The sequence below is a fragment of the Amblyomma mixtum genome, chromosome 4, assembly GCF_055824585.1.
Source record: "Amblyomma mixtum isolate Tamu chromosome 4, ASM5582458v1, whole genome shotgun sequence".
NCBI lineage: Eukaryota > Metazoa > Arthropoda > Arachnida > Ixodida > Ixodidae > Amblyomma > Amblyomma mixtum.
In genome coordinates, this window is record NC_143015.1 from 150,509,340 (window position 1) to 150,531,763 (window position 22,424).

Consider the following 22,424-nt stretch of genomic DNA (forward strand, 5'->3'; position numbering starts at 1 on the left):
TTTGGTAGAGCACAGTTTATTTCCTTCATGATACTATACAGACAGGGTTTGTAATATACTTGCATACAGAAGCGGAGGTGCCACAAAGTGTGGCTTAATATGTACCTCCCTCTGCCAAAAGTAACCGAGCAATAGTGGAGCCTTTACGGCAGCCCCAAAAGATAGATCGTAAGGCGTCAAAACGTAAGGTCGAAGGTTCACTTGACACAGATCCAGAGCTTAAGGGCTGCCATAAGTGCTTTGTAACATGGCTAAGAAACAAACCGCCATTGCCCCGGTTAATTCTGGCAAAGACGGTACATAGAGATATACCAGGAGACACAAAAGCGGCACAATCAGTGGGTAAACTGCCACAAGAGAGGGATGAGTAGAGGAAATGACAAAGGATCAAGTGACACAAAACTCTATGGTTCAGTTTTTAATCTAAAGGCTTTGCCAAAAATATGCAGAGTCCAGAGGTGTTTGCTTTAAATCCGTGATGTGGGACGGGTGAGGATGACAGTTCCTCTTGCCTTCTACAAATCTGTGACACTGCAAATGCAAAACAAGCCACGGTGCAAGGCCTCGAAGCAAAACCGGTGGGCTCTACACGCATAACAGTGATGCATACACCAGTGGCGCAATCCAAGGCTTAGAAATACATTTAGAAGGCACAGCAGCAAACACATCAATGAAATATCACAAAGCCCATACAAAAATTGGATGAGAGACTCAAGCTCCGCCTCATTGGTATGTCGCTTGGTGCCCCTATATGCTCAACTGGTCATTCTCGACAACACATTCATAGATCCCTGGGAGTCCTCATACCACTCCTGGCCCATTGGTGCAGTTGTTAAGCGATCCGCCACTGCCCCGAAGGTAGTAGCTGCGGTCCAGGTCTCTTCCCAGGTAACCTCCGAGACCAATCGTTAACTGACACCTGCCGCCGTGGTTTGCTCACAATCCAGTGGGCAGGTAGTGATGGCGCCACGAGGTCACGTGGCCCAGGTTGCCAGCCTAGGTTGCTTCTCAGGAAATTCAGCGCAAGAGTACAAAGGAAGATGACTCAGACGAGCACCTCCTCACAACTGGATCTTTATTAGGAAGGCAACAGAGTATATAGAAAAAGGAAACGAAAAATTTCTTTCTCCAAGAGTGAAATTGCCTACCTCGAATCCGTTGTTAAGTGATCAGCCTTGCTTGCACGTGTTTGGCTTTGTTTATTGTGACTTGCTTTGCTAACCTCGCATCACAAATTTTTTACCCTTTTTTTGTTTTTCTTCCTGCATATTCTATACCTTGCTAATAATTATTCATTTGTGAGACAACGCTCGTCTGAGTCTTCCTTCCCTTTGTTGCACTGAATTTTCCACGATGCATTCGCTCCAACTCGCCCAGCTCAGCATAATCGTGTAGGTTGCTTCTCTGGGGATTTTTCGCTTACAGCACCGACGCCGAATTTTCTGCAGACCGGGATCCTTAACATTCTCGTGTTAAAATATGCTATGGCCAGCTGTAGGTAATTGGCTCAAATATAGCTACAGCCTTTCCGATGGCAGTGTTTAGGTGTAGTTTCAGGCAGTTATACTTTTCTATACACGACTAAAAAAAGTTGTATGGTTCTGAAACTATGTCTTTAGTGGTGCAGATTTTTCATTAGCTAGCAGTAAGCACTTCTTTTAGTATGTATAGATGATCATTGAACGCTGACGGACATAGCTTACCATAAAGTTTTTCCATAGTCGCTCAGAGGCCATTTTTGTATGAATTGACCATCTCAGGGAACAGGTTTACAGTGCGTTTGATGGTAAGTGATTCCTCTACAAGATTGGCGATCTTGTCAAGCGGCATCCGAAGCTTAATCCAGAAATTTATGGATCGCGTTTCCTCCGCTACATGCCTATATACATGGTATATAGTGTGATATCATTGGCATAGAGTGTATGCTGAAGGTGAGAGATGGTTTCCTCACACTCTACCCCACAACCTGAAACTGCTCCACAGCCCCCATGACCGTGACACTGGAAAACCGGCCCATCCCGGAGGTAAACACTCTCCGGGTACTTGGCCTCCACATATAGAACAACGGGAAAAACACACTCACCATATGGAAACTCAAGCAGACCATGGTGTCAATATCCCACCTAATCTGCCGCATTTCTGGACACCATTGGGGCATGAAGGAGCATGACCTATGTCGTCTCATTCATGCCTTCGTCCTCAGCTGCTTTATCTTCACGCTCCCCTACCTGAAACTCCAGGCCGGGGAAATCTCCACCCTGGATGCCATGATTCGAACAGCATTTAAGACAGCATTACACCTACCCCTAAATACCTCAACCGAAAAACTCCTTCAACTAGGCCTGCACAATACGATAGGGGAGCTTATTGAGGCCCACCGACCGACACAATTCATACGTCTCGCGAGAACCACCACCGGCAGACATATCCTACACACCCTCCGTATCTGCATACCAGCCACGGATCCCACACAGTGCCAGGTCCCCCGCCACAGTCACCTCGAACTACTTATTAAACCTCTCCCCAAAAACATGCACCCCACTTATCACGAACCCCGCAGCAAAGCTTGCGCACGGGCTCTCCACAAACACTGTGGCAGGAACCGTATGCCGTGTGGGTGGATGACACATGCACAGGTGAAGACACGTTTGCAGCCATCACGAACCCCTCCCTCCAGCCGATTGCCACCCTTCACATAACCCCCACTGCCAATTCGGAGGAGGCCGAAGAGGCTGCCAATGAGCAATCACACGCATGAAGGCCCAATGTATACTATCTGACTCTAAAACTGCCATACTAAATTTTGCTCGCGGGTGAGTTCACGTCCCTGCATTTTGCATACTGAACTTCCTCGACCCCCGCCGCACACCCGCCCTGCCACATGGAGCTGATATGGGTGCCTGCCCACTCCGGGAATCCCGGAAACGAGGCCGCCAACGCTTTAGCCCGAGCTTCTCTCAACTGGGCACCGGCGGCCTCTGACCTGGGGTTCTCGCGGGAGCGCATACATTCATTCAGTGAACTGACACACTTAGGCCTGCAATGCCAAGCGTCGGCTCTAAACCTCAAGCCCATCCCTCCCTCGACAGTTATCATCAGACACTTTGGAGGCGGCTGCAGACACATACTTCACCCTCTCTTTATATACGCTCGCGCTGCCACACAGTCCACACGAACCCTTCCTGTGCCCTCTGCCACCACCCCAAGGCCACTCTCTACCATATACTATTCCTCTGCCCAGTGGATCCTCCCCCACGGGGCCTGGAACACCTTCCCACTTGGGAGAGGCTTGGGAGACCCTACTGCACTCCGAGGACCCAACTAACCAAGCCATCGCCGCTGGCCGGGCTGCCAGAGTCATGAGCCTCCGGGACATGAACATTTGAGTGCGGTGGGGCCGTGCGGGGGCCCTACGACCTGCGTGTCCCAAACTCCCCAGTTTCAAATAAAGTTTTCACCACCACCCACATATGGTTGCTGACAACGGTGATGCCGGATTTTCTGCAGAACGGAAGCCTTGATGCTATTGCATCAACATGTAAAGCGAAGCTAAAGCAGTCCAAATAGTGGAGTACTCAGACAAAGTACATGTCTTTTTGCATTTCTGCGTTCACCCTGACCATGCTCACATACTGCTCTGTGGTTATGATGTCGGCGCTCTCTGAGCTGACGCTACTTCCGCTCGACAAGTTGCAAGCACTTGCAATGTACTCTTTCGCACGAAATGCAACCAAATGTGCGTAGTACACTGGTGTTGGTATGCTCACACTGCGGGTACAACGTGCGTAGGTGTGACAAAGGTAATAGCTTAGCTTCTGGAGATCGTCCGAGCTAAAGTCTGAGTCATCATGGACGACGTAGTAGTGGGCAGGCCTGCTGGTGCCCTGGATGCCAGCGTGACTGCAGAGGAAAAAATCAAAATCGACGGGGTGCGTGACCACTGTGTCGACGGTCGTGCCGGGAGGGATGTTCTCGCCACGCCCCACACCGTCCTTGGGATTGACTGGCATGAAACGGGTGTGGTGGTGCTTCTGGACGACGATGAATGTCACGGGCGGCTGGTACGAGCCATCTGTGTTGAGCTCCAGGCAGGCCTTCCGGATGGCCGACAGCTCTTGGTCTCGCACAATGTCGAACTGGCCTTCGCTGACCCCATCCCGGTAGAAGATGATCCGGAGGGGCTTCTTCTGTGTCTCCACGTAGTAGGCGTTCAAGAGCTCTTTGATCATATCCTGCAACGACGACACGCAGTTGTTGGCTCCTCAGCTGCAATACCGTGCACAAACCCTGAAACAAGGCTTAAAAATGCCAGTACAGCTAAGCAGTCAAGGTGCCCTGATTCCACTAAAGCGCGAAATTGGATTCAGCAATTCAGCAGACCATCAAAGACTTTCTGGCTCAAAAGGAGACGCTGCTAGGACATGCTAGAAACAAATCAAGCTCTCATGTTTCAGGATGTTTCCATGGGATGAAAAGGGAAGCTCAATAAAATAGCAGCAGGACACAGTGACTGTGACAGTTTTTAAGGCACAAAGCACAAAAAATGCAGGAAAATAGCACTAAAGAAGAGGTCTCGGTTGGATTTATGCCACTAGCGTGTGAAATATATCACTTAAGCGCACAAAATAAAAATGTTAAGAATTTTCAGTCAGTTTGGCTGTTGGGTTGTAATTTATTATGAAGTGATAGAACTGAAAGAAATTTTAAATAAGAGAATGTATTTTTTTTCCTCACGAACAGCTCTACTAATTATTAATGTACTTTTGCAATTGGGGCAGAACAAGTGGAATAAGGATGGCTGTTAACACATAATTTCTCTAAGGATGGCAACAACAACTGCATCATCACTCTTAAGTAAAAAGAGAATAAAAGGGAGGGGGGGGGGGGGTTGACAGGATAGACCTTTTGGGGACGAACAGATCTGCCACAACTACTCATACTCATCTTCAAGATGGGGACACAAGAAAACACAGGACAAAACACTGCTTGCAACTATTAGCAATCCGTTTTTTCAGGACTAGTGAAAAGGGTTTAACTCCCTGGTGAAAATCTTTCCCAGGTTAACTGGTTTATGGAACAATTTCCGGTTGGTTCCAGTTGGAACCAACTGGTTCCACTTGGTTCCATCTGGAACCAACTGGAAATTGTTCCATTTCCAGACACAATTTGGAGTGATATAGTTTCTCACAGCACTCATCACCCATATCACAATAATGGAAACATGAACTGTTCGTTGTTCAAAGCAAAAATGCAAATAAAGCATGATTTCCAGACACAATTTAGCGTGATATAGTTTCTGACAGCACTCATCACCCATATCACAAAAATGGAAACAGAAATAAGCTCACATGAACATACCACGATTCGAACTCACGGCCTTTGGGTTGGGAACCGAGTGTGGATATGACTAGGCCATCTCACAAAACAGCCCAAATCAGGAAAGAAAAGCCTTATATAAGAAGCACACAAACTGCTTGCATTTACCACTCAGTTTTTTCAAATGCAGTGCTGTTTAGATCAAAACACTATGATTTTGCAACAAACTGCAGTAAGCATTAAAGCATATGCACAGGTGTCGAAATCGCGGTTTTAGCAAAAAAAAAAAAAAAAAACAACAGGCGAACCCTGCATACTTCACTCCTAGTACTCTGCAACCATGAATCACTGTTTTTTTTTGTTTTTTTTTTGTGCATAAGGTATTTGCAGTGACTGGCAGCTGCACGTTTAGGACAGTTGAAAACAAAGAAACTTGTGGTTGGCTTTGTCTATCATAACTGACAGGAAGCGGCGACAGAGAATTGTCTGTTTGCCACTTTCACTGCTTCGCTGAGTGTCGCCGATGCTTATACATTAGTGGCGTTTGAATATTCGAAAGTTTCAAATAGCGAATCAAATAATACAAGTTCACAAACTATTCGAAACGAATTGAATACAATCTCAAGTTTTCAAATAGTTATCAAATAATAAGCACGACTAGAATAGGACACACCATATGTTTCTTCTGTGATTGTTTTAAAAACGTGGTTCATTCCGACCCCACACAGAACGCTGCCCCAATCGGTCTAAGTGGGGCGTGCGGGAAGTAGTGTGGTCACTCATGTGGTCACTCGTGTGGTCACAGTGTGGCCACGGTGTGGTCACTCGTGTGGCGGCTTTCATGATGCTCGTAGACATGTCCGCCAAGACAGGGCGATGCGGCAGGGTTCAGCCAAGTTCAGGAAACTCGGCCTTCGTGCCCAAGATTGGAGGCCACGGATCGTAAGTCTCCACCCTCTCACATACTGAAATAAGGCGCTAGTTTATTTGCCTTCGGCGTCAGTAGCAAAATTTAATTTTCCAGGCGCATGTGACATGATGGTCACAAAGTGAATATACGGATGGATGGAAGACAGGAGCACGTCCCCTTTGAAATGGGTGGTGGGAGTTGGCACCAAGCTCAGCATTTTTAAAAATTTCTTTAAGCAATCTGTCCAACTTGACAGTGGTATCTATAAATTTGCAAATTTCCTTCAATACAACTTTCTGCTAGCTTCTACCACCGATTCATTCCCATGACCATGTCTCAGGGAGAGTAACTACGCCTGCATTGACATCTGGATGGATATCGTCACATTCTAGTATATATGTTCAGATGTTTCTACAGATTTACCACACCCTGCACATGTGTGCAGCTTGTACTGAGTTCGTGTTGTGCACCCTTTAGTGGTGATCAGTGTTCCGTATTTTGAAAATGCAGCTTTAACTACATGACTTACAGCATCGCCACTAGTGCTTCGCTGTTTCACTTGCATAATCATTTTCTTCGAATATTCGCACTAGTAACGAATAATCAAACAAATATTAGAGTCGTGTTCGAATCGGTTCTTTCACTAGTCAATCTGCATTAGAGTGCAGCTCTTAAGCACCCGTTCGTGGGTTGAGCCGCGCCGCCGGTGTGACCGAGTGCGGGGGAATGAGGGGAGAGCGAGGGGAGCGCGCGCTTCCCTTGAGAGCAGCCGTGTTGAGCGAACGAAAGTAATGCCGCTTGCTCATAGATGGCGCCAGAGTGGTGTGCTGGTGCTAAACAAGATACCCAAGCAGATGCTCAGCGCCGCTGCCGAGAGGACCCTGCCATGCGCGGTGCCAAAGTAGATGGTTTAACGTCCCAAAGCAACTTAGAGTGAAGGGCTCCGGAAGCTTCAACCACCTGGGGTTCTTTAACGTGACACTGCACAGCACACAGGCCTCTATAATTTAGCCTCCATTGAAATTCGAAGTAGAGGCTAGGCGGCACCTTCGAAAGGACCCTGCCATTTGCAACGTCGAAGCAGACAGAGCTGCGCTCAAATTTCACATTAGGGAGTATCGTAATCATCCTTAGAAGTTTTTTATTCGATTTTCAACAATTTGGTAACAGAGCCAGACTATTAGCATTCGGTTCCGTTTCAGCAAAGTAGTATTCGCAGACCCCTATTGCACAAAATCAGTAAGCTCGCAAACAAACTACAACGAAATGAAATGGCGTTAGTTAACACTGACTTACAACTCACTTCCAGCACGTACTGAAGTGTAGAGTATATGTGCTTATGCACTTTCCCAATTCCGCTGATTGCTTTGACTCCACGAAGCATTTTTCTCATACAGAAGAGAGTATGCGCTTCGGCACGGACAGCGATGGTGCTTTTTCTCAGGAGAAAAAAGGTGCAGAGTCTCACACTTGGTCACAAAGTTGTCCATGAGAGCTAAGTTCTAGTGTAGCACGATGCAAACAGACCTGCAGTGCATGGATGCATACTTCATAGTACAAAAATACATAGTACATAGAGCACACCACTGACCTTCAGGTCCTCGATGATCTCAACCCTGGCCACGGCCTCCTGCTGTTGGATCTGGACACGGATAGATGATCGATACCGAGCGAACTCGTCGTCCACACTTCCGACGCAGGCAGCGATGGACGGCTTCACCCTGAGTACAACGACGAGTGCAGATGGCCGTCCTGCTTAACGCTTCAACATGTTGCATAAAAAGAATGCCGCAGGTTCCCCCTTGTGCTGGCCTATGAACAATTTTTTTTCCTATGGAACGGTGCGCAAGTACTGGTGGTCTAACACAAAAAGCACAGTGGACAAAGGAATGGAAGGCAAGACACAGGCGCTGAACTGCCAACTAAAGCTTTTTGCTGTGACCTTCCAGTAAACATACAGAAAGCGTCAATAACAACAAGAATACCTGATAGATAGCGAGATCCGGAAAGCCAAAAACAAGCAGAAAAAGGAATAGAATCACCCAGCTCCTGATAAGAAACAACTCCTTATTCAGAAGGACTATAGAGGGCATACTAACGCAGCAACTGTTTAGGCTGGCGATTTATTCTGCTTCAATAATCTCACTAGTGATTTTGTTTTCGCTTATGCGTAGCACGCTTGCCTTTATGAACTCACCCATATTCACGATAAACGCCCAGATGTCCTGAAATCTGCTTTGTCACATTGTAGTTGCATTCTTTTAACTTACATTTAGACATCTGCCGGTTTGACCTACAATGAATGCTTATGAAGGCGAAAAAAAACATTATGAGCTCTGGTTTGTTGCCTGCCTCACTGGTGGTGACACAAAAAAGTTCCTTCCCAGCCAGTAATATCTCTACAGTATACAAACTTAACAGCGCAAAAAAAAAACCTGACCGCACCAGCATCTGCCTGCGATTAACCTTGTGACCTTGTGACTAATGCCGAGACGAGGGAGGTTGACGACAACACATAGCCTTAACTTTCTGCGCGACATTTCTTCCCTTGGTTTGTGCTGTTGGTGCTCTTTTATGTGGGAAACTCGTGGCTCACTGCGGTTTGGCCTTAAGTAATGGTGAGCAGATGACTAGGCCTGTACTCAACCATTCGCTTTAGAAGCAGCCGGTGTCAAGCTACACTTGAACTGCCAGACCTGGCGCTGTAAACTCGAGGTGCTACCCTGAAACTTTACAAAACTGATGTAGTGATTAATGCTACATCGAACAAACCTACCACCGCCTTTCTTTTACAGCGAAAACTGCTGTAGCTTTGGTTTAGCCATATAGCACAGCATTTTAACACCAAACCTGCAGCGTCAGCCATAACACATTTATTACCTCGTAAATTATTCTAGTTTAATTGTTGGAATAAATTTAATCCCCCTCCCAGCTAGCCATGGGAGGCGGTGGACCTGCCAACCATATGGCAGGTGGCAATATGGAGAGAGAGAAAGTGCTAGAGAGCAGAGGAAGACAGGGTGGGGTTAACCTAGCTTAACTGAAGCTATAACAATTTTCTGGCCAGCTTGGCTTCACAAATGTTTCTTTCCCACTCCAATGGTCCAAACGAGTGGTCGTGCCAGAGCGCAGACTCCGGAAAGAACATCAGGCACGGCTGAGCAAGCTCTTCAGTGCGTGCAGTTGCGTGTGTGTGGCTTTGGAACCACTGCAAATGTTGACGCATTTTTAAAATCTACAGCGTGGTCGCAAATTGAACAAGGCTGAGCTCGTGTGTGAAGTGCGCGAAGTTTTCAGTGCAGTAATGCCCTCAGATATCTGCGAAATGTGCAGCTTATATGAGAGGCGTTGTGTACGATGTCAGCTTGGAGGCGAGTTTTCTTCTTCAGCGGTTCATTCCTTCACCGTGTGTGTAATTCAAATTCTAGGCATGAGGAAAGTGATGACAAACACTTCGTACACACCTATTCGACTTCTTTTTGTGGCCAGAAAAACTTTCTCAACTTAACTGATATTAAAATATAAGAGTTTGGATTAACAAGGGTTTACTAGCTGCACTGACCTAAAAAGCTACACGCGACTACATGACTCGCCTGTCTCCAGGTGCTGGGTGAGTTACATCAGCCCCGATGATGATGATCGGCTCCCTGAACATGTCTGGCATCTCTGCCCCCATGAGCGTATTGTTGGTCCCGCCCAGTTTGGCATTGATCTTCAAGCAGAGGTTGCTGATCAGCGAACGGCTGCACTTCTTGAAAGAAGTCACATTATCCTCCTTGATGCACTGGGTGCGGATCCCCAACTTTACCTCGGCTGCCTCCTTGATGTCAGCGTAAGATGCCTGACGCCCGAGCACGACAAGTATGAAGCCAACCTTTTTCTCCTTCAACTCCTTTAGAATCTCCACAATCGGCCGCCGTTGGGTGTCCGCCCGCCTCTTATCAAGAGGATCACTCACCCTCATCCCTAGCCCACCACCAACATTTTTCAGCATCTGCACCAGGTTGTCAATGGCAGCATCCGAAGGCCGACAGTTGACACTCAGAAGCATCCAGTTCTCAATGGCCTTGGCATTAAAGAGCTGGCTGCACCGCCACACACCGTCGTGGGGACGCTGCTGCCGTCCACCAAACACGAGCGACGGGGGATCCAGGATGCGACCCGTCAGCTCAGTTGGATCCGTACTGACCTTGATGTCGAATTCATTGAGGTAGGGCCTGCTCTTCTGCAACACATCGCAGACAGATTCCTTGATGGCAAGAAACCGATCTCGCGGAGACTTCACAGTATGCGAGATCATTTTCGCGGTCATGCTCTCATTGAGCTTCTTTCTGTACGGCTGTCCCTCCACTATGTAACACACCTCGAGCGGAAGGTAGACGGGCCGCTGTGGTGTGCCCGACAGAATGCAGGGCAAGTGAGGGAAGCGCATGAACCTTGGGAACTTTTCGCGGAAATAGTCCGCTACTGTCGTCCTCTGGCCATTCTCTAATGGGAATGACAGTTCCTGGGCTGTCAGCTTGGTCACCTTGGCCACCCTATATTTGCGAGGGTAGCTCAAGTGAAGGACCTTCACTTTTAAATCCTTCAGCTCCTTGGATAGCTTAATGCACTGAGACTCACTGAGCCTCCGGCAGCGCTCAGGCTTTTCGCCAAGAAGCTTGCCCATGAACTCTGTGACAGGAATGGCTTCGTAAAATGCTGTTGCCGAGCGATCGATGTTAAGCATGGGTTTCCACTGAGCGGGACGCACGCTGGTGTAGTAGCCATACCATACTTCATGGCCACCTCCAAGGGCAGGGTCTGGTCTTTGTGGTGGTCCCGTGAAGATTGACCGACCAACAGGTGTAAACGTGAGGCACGGCCCATGCCTCATGATGACGTCAAGCGCCTGGATCACCTCTTGGGGCACAACGCGCACTGTCCCTTCGTACACTGCGTGCAAGGCATCCAAGTTTACCGTGGCTGCATACTGAACGACAATGATGAACTCCTGCGCCCGGTCATCTTCTCTGAATGGAACGCTGAACGTCCGCTCCTTGAATGGCAGCTCTTTGCGTGTGTACAAGTTCTTGCGGCCATCGAATGCCGGCAGGCAATTTCGCAGTTCGCCGCGGTACTTGTCAACAAGGCTTTGGATGACCAGCCTGTTGATGCGAGTACTGAGGCACCGCATCTTCTTATCGTCGGGTGCTTTGGCTTCCTGCTTCTTGGAGGAGGATAGGATTGTCACATCGTAGTGGTAAACACTGCCCTCTGGCAGCTGAATTTCAAAGTGATTGGCGAGCAGATTTATTTGCCGCCCCAGTGTGCCATGTTGTGGTCGCTGTGGAAACGGCGATGTCTGCCGCCGAACAACAGCCAATGCAGCTGCTGAGGTGGGCAGGGCTTTCCGCAAGGCTCCCACACCCAGCGGATCTCCGGTGGCTGCTGCAGCACCTGCGGGTTTGGTGACCGGTGGCCGCTGAGCTGCAACTGGTTGAGCAGCTGTAACTTCACGCTCGAAGCCCCGTTGCCTGCCAACACCTCCACGCTGAGTGTGGACTTGCTGCTCGGCCTCGATGGCACGCCGGAGCATTTCCCCAGCGAACGAGGACTGCTGCTGCACTGCCCCGGGCTGGGGAGGCTCGTGGCCCTCATACGGGGCATCGTCTGCAATAAAAGCCAATTGCCTGGCATTAACTATAGACACATAATTTTAGTTCCGTGTTTATTCTCTGTAATGATGCGCAAGATATTGGTATACGCCAATCGCTACGTGGTATTCGCTTACGACTGCTAAATAGTTAGACTTCCTTGAGGCTGCTTCCGCTTCGGTTTCAACAACCTGACGATGGTTGTGACGCGTAAGTGTTAAGTTCACGTGAGGCATGTACAAAACTGCAATATCACCACTCATAAATTGTTTAGTTGTGAAATCCGTTAAATGTTAAAGTGAATTAACCCTTTCATTATCTCGCCTATTAAATCATTCAATTTAATAGGGGCAACTGAAATGTTCAGAGGTGACTGACATGCGAGCCAGCAGCAGGCAGCTGAGTGGCCTTCACTTTCGCTTTAACAGGTGGGGGCGTTCCTTGAGTGTCGACAAGAGCAGATGTGCTTTGAATGGGCTCCGTGAATTTCGGCCTCTGTACCCGGAACCTTTTCTCCTAAGTGCTTTATTTTGGTCTCACAAGATCTGTGAGTGCGCCTGGACCCGGCAGAGCCAAAATTTGTGAGTGTGTGAACTTCTTTGACCATTTTACGCCACTTTTTGTGTCGACCACATGCATGCTACGCTACGTCTAATAAACAAAGGCGTGGAACGCAGTGCAACCCACAGTCGCCGTCGACTTTCCCGACCTCCCACGGGCCTCTGAACCCATCGCTATGGAAGTAATGGTGGAGGGGCAAACCTCTACCCCCGAAGAGTGGAACGCTGGTTCCTGGATTACCCCGCTCAACTACTGCAGGAGCTCTACTGTAAGCCTAACGCTGTAGGTCCAAGCGCACCAAGCAGCACCAAGGTCCAAGAAGCACCAGCAAATGCGGCGTCTCGGATGCGCCGGGGAAAAGTGCCAGTGGAGACGCAGGCCTCAACAATGACGCTAAGGCAGGAAAACGCCAGACAAAACCCAGACCGCCACTCATGAAGATGACCTAGCTTCCACCGCTGCCAACCAACCACTTCAAACTTATCAGCCCGCAAGTTCCGATCGACTCCGCTCTCAACTGAGGGTCTGCCCTACTTCCGGGTCTGCACCGCCACTAGCATCCAGGACGGCCGAGTGTTCAAAGAAGATATTTCCCACCGACACCCAGTCAGCCAAAATATTGCAATCAGCACCCCAACAGTGGTTGTGGAGAAGCTTACAGAAGACTCAAGGCCTTCACCATCAATGGCAAGACGTATCCCGCCAAAACGTAGTACCGACCCCGGATGTCTCTATCAAGGGTCTTGTGCACAATGAATATAGTGGGGAATCCGACGAGCAGCTAAAACGTAACTAGAAACATATGAACCTGGATGTAGAGATTATATCCTCAAGAAAATAAGGAAAATCCAACCACAAGTCACCATGGCTGGTACGATGCTCCCGAGAGTGCTCTGTTATTCGGAAGCCCTAAATAAAGTGGCCGTTTCTCAACAGGGTGCAAGTATGCTTCAGTTGCTGAAGAACAGGGCATAGACATGACATATGTCCCCTAGCCAAGAAAGCGACATGCCACAGATGCAGAGATAAGATAATCCCCCGCCATCCCGAGAAGGACAGAAGCCGACCTACCAGGCCCAATGCATTGTATGCAAAGGGCCTCACAACACTGGCAGCAGCAACTGCAAGTCCCACTTTGTCAAAGGCCAAACACCAGAGACAAGCGCCAAAAAGACCGCCATCGAAAACTCCCAGAAGCCAAGAGGAAGAACGAAGACCCGGAATGCAGCTGGCTACCAAGAGACTCCTCATATCTTCCCTCCTGCCCCTGAAAAGGGAAAGGAGCCAGTCAAACTAAAGAAGAAGCCAATCCAGAACAAGGTCAAGGGACCAGTCAAAAGAGGGACACAAGAAACCCCTGGAATGCTGGGGACAAGACCATATCGATCCTGGAAAAAAGAAGACAAAGAGGTGAGGGCCCGGATCAGGCGAGAGTGATCTAGAGGCTCTTTCACGCATAGACAAGCTATAAAAATTGGTAGTATCACAAACACAGCTCATCCAAACACTCAGAAATGAGGGCTCTCAAAAGGACCTCGTTACACACACTCAACAAAACCAGACTATGGAAACAGATCACCTCCAACCAACAAAAAGACCGACACCCACTGAGGAGTCGGAAACCCCTATCCCTATGAGGACAGCTCCTCAGGGAGTGCATCAAAAGGCCGGGCCAACTCTCCAAAAGAATGAATGAGATCGAAGAGCGTTGGCTACGGGAGCTTCAAGTGATTACATCTGTCTGCTCAGCAAACGTGGAGATGACCAAATCCAAACATCCATGGATGTTTCCTTTCCGAAAACATGAGCCATGCTTTGAAGGCACCAGCAGCGCCATCCACCTCATGGATTTTGAATTACTATTGAGATTTACAGCCACCTTTGCTATATCTGGTATATTTCCACGTTATATCAGTTAATAAATTTTATAAACGTGTGCATCACCACACGAATCGTTTGACACAGGCTAGCTCACATGTGGGAAGCATACAAGCTATCGTGCAGAAATGGAAGAAACAGAATCAACCGAAAGCCCAAGCTATGCACTATGCGACTTCAGAAGTAAATTGAAGATAATGCCATTAACCTTACAAGGTAGAACTGGTATCAAGTACGCGACGAGCTTAACGGGCAGCCGAGAAACAAAAACAAAGCAAAAATCAAATTAATTCAGACAAAACAGCCCCTGCACCACTGTGTTTCACTTGAACTCATATGCCCTCTTTGCAAATCTCTCAGGTTCTGAAGCACCGAAATTCTAATCAACGTCATGCATGATAGCAGGAGCGTACGTACGGCGTCCGCACACAAAGACGAAAAAACATTTTGCTTTAATTAGTCCAATATAGCTTGGGATCAGCAGAAACTGTGAGCCTGCCTTCTCTGTTTTGGTGGTAAATTTTGTGCTCTGAATGCCTCAGACTTACCTCCTCCCCAGCACAAGCCTTTGCTCTAATTTTACACACTCAATATAAACGAGTCTCATTATTTCCTGACCATTGACAATTGAATTATTTCTTGTTTCATGGTGGTATTCCTCCAGGTTTCTAGAAGCATATAGGAAGCTGAGGTTGTAGGCAAATTTAGGCCTTCTACAGGGCATCCAATAAATATTTATAATTCATAGTATCCGCGTTTGACCTCCTTTCGTTCTTTGTGTTTGTGCTCAGCAGTTTTAATAATGCAAAACACAATATTTATGAGACCTCCAGCTTCTGTCTGTCAAGTCCTCTACTTTTTATGCGATAGCATATACAGCTCGTTCGGTATAAAAGCCGCCGACATAGTAGTAGCCGGCACCGCGTGTTGGAAATAATCGCGGGCTGCGTAAAAAAAATCCTATCATGGTAATTTGAGCTTATAGTGATTGATGAGTGTGTGATAGGCGATGACAAGTTAATGAAACCATTGTAATTAACTGATTATTTAAACAAATGAAAAAATTCAAAAAAAGGGGTTGTCAAAATGCTTAGAATGAAAAGCCAATGCTTGATGATGCTAATTAAGAAAATTTAGAGTGTGCAATTGATCAATTATTTGAAAAAATTGAAAAACAAATGAGAAATGCTTTCAAAGATGTCAACTGCTCAACATGGAAAGCCTAACCTATTATCCTATCGCATCATACACTTAAGGCAGAGCTTAAGTGACTTCTCCAATTTGTTTAAAATTTTTGTGCTCTTTAATTGTACAAAAGCTTTGTAAGCTAACTGTCTCAGATACAACAGTGTTAACATGCAGTTTCAGCAAAGCATGGGACCAGCCAGTTAGGGATGACGTCTCCGTTATGTACCATATCCTGCCGCCGCGGTGGCTCAGTGGTTATGGTGCTCAGCTGCTGACCCGAAAGACACGGGTTCGATCCCGGCCCCGCCAGTCGAATTTCGACGAAGCCGGAATGCCTGGGTTCGAACCCAACCGCGACGGCCGCGTTTCGATGGAGGCGAAACGCAAGAGGCGCGCATGTGCTGTGGGATGTCAGTACACGTTAAAGATCCCCAGGTGGTCGAAATTATTCCGGAGCCCTCCACTATGGCACCTCTCTCTTTCTTCGTTCTTTCACTCCCACCTTCCTCCCTTCCCTTACGCCGGTTCATTTCCTTTCCTCAAAAACCAATTTATTTAATTCAAGAGGCCCGTGTACTGTGCGATGTCAGTGCGCGTTAAAGATCCCCAGGTGGTCCAAAATTATTCCGGAGACCTCCACTACGGCACCTCTCTCTTTCTTCCTTCTTTCACTCCCACCTTCCTCCCTTCCCTTACGCCGGTTCAGGTGTTCGCTGTGACAGATACATGCGTCATTTCCTTTCCTCAAAAACCAATTTATTTATTTCAAGAGGCTGTGTACTGTACTGTGCGATGTCAGTGCGCGTTAAGATCCCCAGGTGGTCGAAATTATTCCGGTGACCTCCACTACGGCACCTCTCTATTTCTTCCTTCTTTCACTCCCACCTTCCTCCCTTCCCTTACGCCGGTTCAGGTGTTCGCTGTGAAAGATACATGCGTCATTTCCTTTCCTCAAAAACCAATTTATTTAATTCAAGAGGCCCGTGTACTGTGATGTCAGTGCACGTTAAAGATCCCCAGGTGGTCGAAATTATTCCAGAGACCTCCACTACGGCACCTCTCTCTTTCTTCCTTCTTTCACTCCCACCTTCCTCCCTTCCCTTACGCTGGTTCAGGTGTTCGCTGTGACAGATACATGCGTCATTTCCTTTCCTCAAAAACCAATTTATTTAATTCAAGAGGCCCGTGTACTGTGGGATGTCAGTGCGCGTTAAAGATCCCCAGGTGGTCGAAATTATTCCGGAGACCTCCACTACGGCACCTCTCTCTTTCTTCCTTCTTTCACTCCCGCCTTCCTCCCTTCCCTTATGCGTGTTCGCTGTGACAGATACATGCGTCATTTCCTTTCCTCAAAAACCAATTTATTTAATTCAAGAGGCCCGTGTACTGTGCAATGTCAGTGCACGTTAAAGATCCCCAGGTGGTCGAAATTATTCCAGAGACCTCCACTACGGCACCTCTCTCTTTCTTCCTTCTTTCACTTCCACCTTCCTCCCTTCCCTTACACCGGTTCAGGTGTTCGCTGTGACAGATACATGCGTCATTTCCTTTCCTCAAAAACCAATTTATTTAATTCAAGAGGCCCGTGTACTGTGCGATGTCAGTGCGCGTTAAAGAACCCCAGGTGGTCGAAATTTCCGGAGCCCTCCACTATGGCGTCTCCTCAGTCGCTTTGGGACGTTAAACCTCCTAAACCTAAACCAAACTGTTATGTACTATATCCGAGCCCAATTTTTATTCCTGCATTTTGTTGTTGCTAGACGGTAAGAGACAAGCGACAGTGGAAGAAGAGGCTTCCACTACAGTGTACAACTCTCTGCCTTATGGTCTCGCTTGACTTCTGGTGTGTCGTGGGGAACCGGTTGCAAAGTTATAGGCTGTTTGACATATAGAGGAGAGTTAAAAGATCAGAGGAAAGAGAAAAAGTAAAGAAAAGACACGCGCAGCAACAATCGCGTCCGCTTCGGCGGACCTGCTGAAAAAACAGATAAGCGGCCGAAGCTGCGCTCCCTACACCACCTCCTCCCCTGTTTGACATATGCTTGCAAACCTGAAACTATGAGGCGCTGGAAACAGGCTTCAGTAGGTTATTTTCAGCAATTTGGTATTATGTCTATTCAAGACACTTTCTTCTGAAAAAAAAAAAAGAATCCAAAAGGACCAACACAACTGGATCTTTAACGTGTGCGCTGACATCCCCAGGTGATTGAGTTGGTTCCTCAAAATTATTCTGGAGTGGAGGCCTCACCCCACTACAGCGCCTCTTTCTCTCTTAACTCCCACCTTCCTCCCTTCCTTTACGGTTCTGGTGTCCACCTAGATATGTGAGAAAATTACTGCGCGCCATTTCCTTTCCTCAAAATTTAATTTTACACTCAATCAGAACAAGAAACTTTAGAATTTTGCACATCTGTTCTACAAAGTACCCACTCCCCCCCCCTAAAATGCATAGTAATAAGAATATTAGCGCTTCTGCAGAGCGTCTATAGCTCATGTTGTTTCGGGCCTGAGCATGCCCACATACTTGGCAGGCCGGGCCGGGCCAATAATTATGGCCCACGCAGTGCCTTACCCGCACGGCCGAGGTGGCAGCGGCCGGCCACTTCGGCGGGTCAGAAAGGTAACCCCCTCGGGGGAATTCCCGCGCGCGTCGGCAACCGGCGGGGGTGCGCCAACATTTCTGTGCGCAAATTGACGAGAGAAGAGAAGGCGCGAAGATGCGGAAATTCAGATTTTTACAACAGAAGCTTCCAAAAAAACGCATTAAAAATTTATTTCTATAGAATATTGCAGCGGCGTCCTCTAACAAACATAGGCATGCGGCAACTTTACTGAGAATCCCTTTCAGTCCATCTTTAAATTAAACGCTGCCTACGGTTAATATTGCCTACGAATGGCGACAGGCCGCGGCGCAAAGAACGTGAGGGGTATGAAAACGAGTGTACAACATTTGTCTCGCGCACTCTCACGTAAGCAGACTGGAAGGAAACAGGCGGCCGCCATTACCACCAGTGGGCCGCCATATAGTTTCGGATTCGTCCTGTCGTGATTGCAAGGCCTCTGCCGCGCATTAATTTAAGTCTCCTCAAATAGATACGTTGCAGGCTTTCAAACCTACCTGCTCACACGCGCACAACCACAAAAAACTTGGCTGCAACGTCGGCGCAGCCTCAGCGTCACTTGTCCGTTGTAGTACACACTTTAAAGTCAACTCGCATATGACGTTCGAAAATTTGTGCAGTATGTGCTCACCTCTTCTGCGTCCTCTTCCGCGCGCACGACCTCGGGCGCGACCTGCTCCGCCACCACCAGACGCCATAGACAGCGCGTGGTCGGCACTCGACGTTTCAAATAGCAGTAGGTGCACTAATGAGGAAGGCAGCGCGCACGGTGCGGCTAGCGATTCCTCGCGCGCTCTGAGGTCGCATCCGTAGCACTGCGGCGAAGCATCCTCTTGAGGGCCCAAGAAACGTCACAGAGGCTCTCAGCCCATCGACCAATCAGCGTTTCCAGCCTAGCTACCGCGATAAGCGCGATAAGACTGAAAACGCTCGCGATTTCTGCCGCCGCGGCGAAAAATCCTGTTTCGAACGTACGACGCGCCGCACAATCGCTCAATTCGTTATTAACTCAATGCAACCAAGTGATCGAAAGCGTTGAAAGCCAAGCCTAAGCAATCCATAGCCTACAGGAGCATTTTTTTTTGTTAAGTGCAGTGTCTGCTGTGCTGTATTGTGAAGGGACGAGAGAACGCGCATGAATGCTGAATACGTGCTTGGTTCATAGCTTTGTTCTTAGCTTTACTTGTGGTTGAAGCAATGCGTGTGTGTTGTGTGTGTGTGTGTGCGCGCGCGGTATGCATGTGCGTGTGCGCGCGTGTGCGTGTTTTCTGGTGCTTTACTGCAACGCCTGTGCGAGCACAGCATTTTCTTTTACGCAGTGAGTCCGCTACGCTCATCCGCTGTTATTACAATCAACTGGTACTCACCGACGTGGCCTCATGGTCTACGATATGTTTACATTATCCAAGCTTAAGGTGCGAATTGGATTTCGTAGCAGCCGCGGGAGGCAATTAATGGTGTTCACACGGAGGACATCGGGTAGTAAGTAGGAATCTAAGCTCTGTGCGCACGGCATTGAGTTTTGCCAAAAATTACTACCGCGTCGCCGTAAACGTGCGATGCATTTAGTTGTACTTGGAAGTGTGGTCATTTTTAGAAGCGCAGTGCGACCGCTTGGTGTGCAGTAGCTGAACGATACCGATCGCTGTGAAGCGGCGGCGCTGATCGCCAGGTCGAAGTAAAGTCACTGGAACTCTGAAAGTACCGCAACCAGCGGGCGGCGCGCGGGCAACATTGGGGTGTTGTTGCCAGAGGTGGTCCAGCGCGGCGAGCGCGTCGTCTGCTAGGCGAAGAAGGTCTCCCTTACGGCCGCCTTGCTCATCGGTTTGCGCGAAAATTAATCAATGAAAGTATTCATGATTGATACCTTAGATGAGGTGAGGGTTTCGAAAACCTTGAAAGCGTCGCACGACAGCTGCGCAGCCGCTCATATTCTTTATCCTACGGGTGTGAGCTAACAACGTAAGAAGCAGGCTTGTCCTATTTTGCTTCCGTGAGAGGCTCGCAAATGCATGTTTTCGGGGCCCGGAAGACTTTAAAGCCGGCAGGCTGCGTACATACGAGCGGTATATAGCAAAACGTTTAGTAAATCGGCTCACTTGGAAGTCTGATGCGTATAAAACGTTCCCTGTGCGCTTGCTGTTTCCTGCCTCCTGTTCTTCCCTCCGTGTGGTCAGTCGCCGGTCGGAGGATTGTGGGAGGTAGTTGGGCGACCCCAAGGTCGACGACGGGTCCAAAGCTCTAACTGTGCGGCCAGATAGCCAGATAGCATGCGGGCGCGCTGTGGCTGTATTTCGATGGAGGCGAAATACAAAAAGTCCCGTGCGCAGTGCCATGTAAATACGCGTTAAATAACTCCAGGTGGCATAAATTCTCCCACTGCGCTCCACTTCGGCACCCTTCATAGCTATCGTGTCTCTTCGGGACGTTAAACTGCGCAATTTATTATTTTTTATTTAATCCTCATTAGCCAATATCGATGACCAGCAGGGAAAAAAAATCTCGTAAAGCAACGTCTTCGAAGACATTTATTGCTGTCACACTCACACAAACACACGACGCACACAGACACACGCGGTGCACAAAGACACACGCGCACACAGATACGCACGCAGACACACGCATACACAGACACACGCGGTGCACAGACACGCGCGCACACAGATATGCACGCAGACGCACGCACTGACAGACACACATGCACAGACACACGTACGCACACAGACACACGCGCGCGCGCAGCACACATGCGCGCACACAGACAGGCGCGCGCACAGAGACACGCACACAGACATACGCTCAGATAGCGGCACAGGCAGGCGCGCACACAGACACACACACACGCACACAGACGCTATACTGAACGTGCTACTTCATAAAACACGCCGTCCAACCACCTCGGAAGCACTGCGCCCCGTCGGCTCCTAGAGCGAGTGGACCATCTATGGAGGCGCCTAACCACGTGATCCCAACTGGCCAATAGGCGGCGCGGCGGCGAAGAGAAAACAGCTGTGGTACTTTCAGTTCCAGTGACTTTAGGTCGAAGTGTCTTTCGTGGAGACTTGCTTCGCTCCAGCACGCATGAAAGTGACAGTCCGATTTGAAAAGGAATTTCAGCCCGGTAGTTCTCTTAGCCGCCGGCAGAAAAGACATTGCCTTTTGTAAATGCTGTATGGTTGTCATTAAGGTGTAGAAGCTTTCAAAGCCTTGCGTATGATCTCGATTTTTATGTGTGGGCGTGGTGACTTCTCTCTGCGCGAGTGAAACATGCTTTCTTGCTGCCACATCGTGGTGCAGTTTTGAGAACGGAAAGCATGTCTTATATCTTGCATTATCTCTATAAAGCGTCCATGTGTTCCAAGCTGCGTTAGCTACAAATGGCGGTGACAAAGTTTTTGGGCGAAGTGAATTCAGGCGTCCCGAATTATCGAGCGTCCTGTATTAACCTTTAAGGGTGTGTACGCAATGTTGTTACCACACTGAGCCTAAGAAACGCTCGTCACATACGAGATCAGTTTCGGCTATTGCACTTTCTTGAAACCGACTGGACCATTTGGCTCATATCTGGGCCAGTCACAGGCCTTGGGTCAGCTAAAGGTGCAGTCCCTTTATGTAGTATGTGTGAGATATGCTGTGAATACTACCTGAGAAGGTTAAAGTCAAGCGTTGCTACACATCTGTGTCATGACATTGTTGGTGAGAAAGGGATGCCACTATGATGCAAGTCTCGTTGGATACTTCAAAAGATGACCCGATATGTTGATTCCACCCAGCATATATTTCTTATTCACACCGAAAGAAGGCAGAAGAAACCAGGCGAAAAAGATATAACAAGCTTTACAAGCTCTTTGGTGTAACTGGTTAAGTGCTGTTTATTTTCATTCTCTTGAATTAAACACAACAAAATTATTTGCTTAGCCGTAGCTTTAGGAAACCTATGTTGCTCTTTTACAAGCTTAGTTACTAACACTGCACAAACACCAACTGTTCCTTCAAAATTATCATGACAAAAGCCAGTTTACACACATTCAGATTAAAAAGGTACTGAAATGAAACTTCAGAGACCAGTAAACGAAATGATTTGTTTCCTTGCGTGTAGAGATTCCTCGCTTTGTGGGCAGACACCCCCGGTTTACTTGCAAAATTGGCTGATGATGGTGGCACCTGTATTTAATTTTTTTGCTTTTTCTAGTTTATAAAGCTGTTTTCAGTGAAAGCACTGGCTTTGTTACAAGGCTGCAGTTAGATATAATACAAGCCCACTTCACTTCAGCCTCACTGCCCTATAATGGCTGAAGGGCAACTTGGCCAGAG

The 22,424-nt window shown here is 48.1% G+C and overlaps 1 protein-coding gene and 1 pseudogene across 2 annotated transcripts in view; one reads left to right on the plus strand and one right to left on the minus strand.

Annotated features, from left to right (window-relative positions):
* Positions 1–19,187, minus strand: LOC149348757 (protein argonaute-2-like). The gene is made up of 4 exons (XM_089588325.1): positions 18,742–19,187; positions 9,820–11,878; positions 7,818–7,947; positions 1–4,232 (listed from the first exon to the last, which is right to left on the minus strand). The coding sequence occupies exons 1-4, from the start codon at positions 18,806–18,808 to the stop codon at positions 3,576–3,578; spliced, it is 2,913 nt and encodes a 970-aa protein (XP_089444451.1). The 5' UTR covers positions 18,809–19,187; the 3' UTR covers positions 1–3,575.
* The window catches only part of LOC149348758 (uncharacterized), a 20,370-nt pseudogene continuing 16,955 nt past the window's right edge, over positions 19,010–22,424 (plus strand). Inside the window, exon 1 of the transcript XR_016292817.1 lies at positions 19,010–19,428. The product of XR_016292817.1 is annotated as an uncharacterized LOC149348758 (transcript). The remainder of the gene's footprint in view (positions 19,429–22,424) is intronic.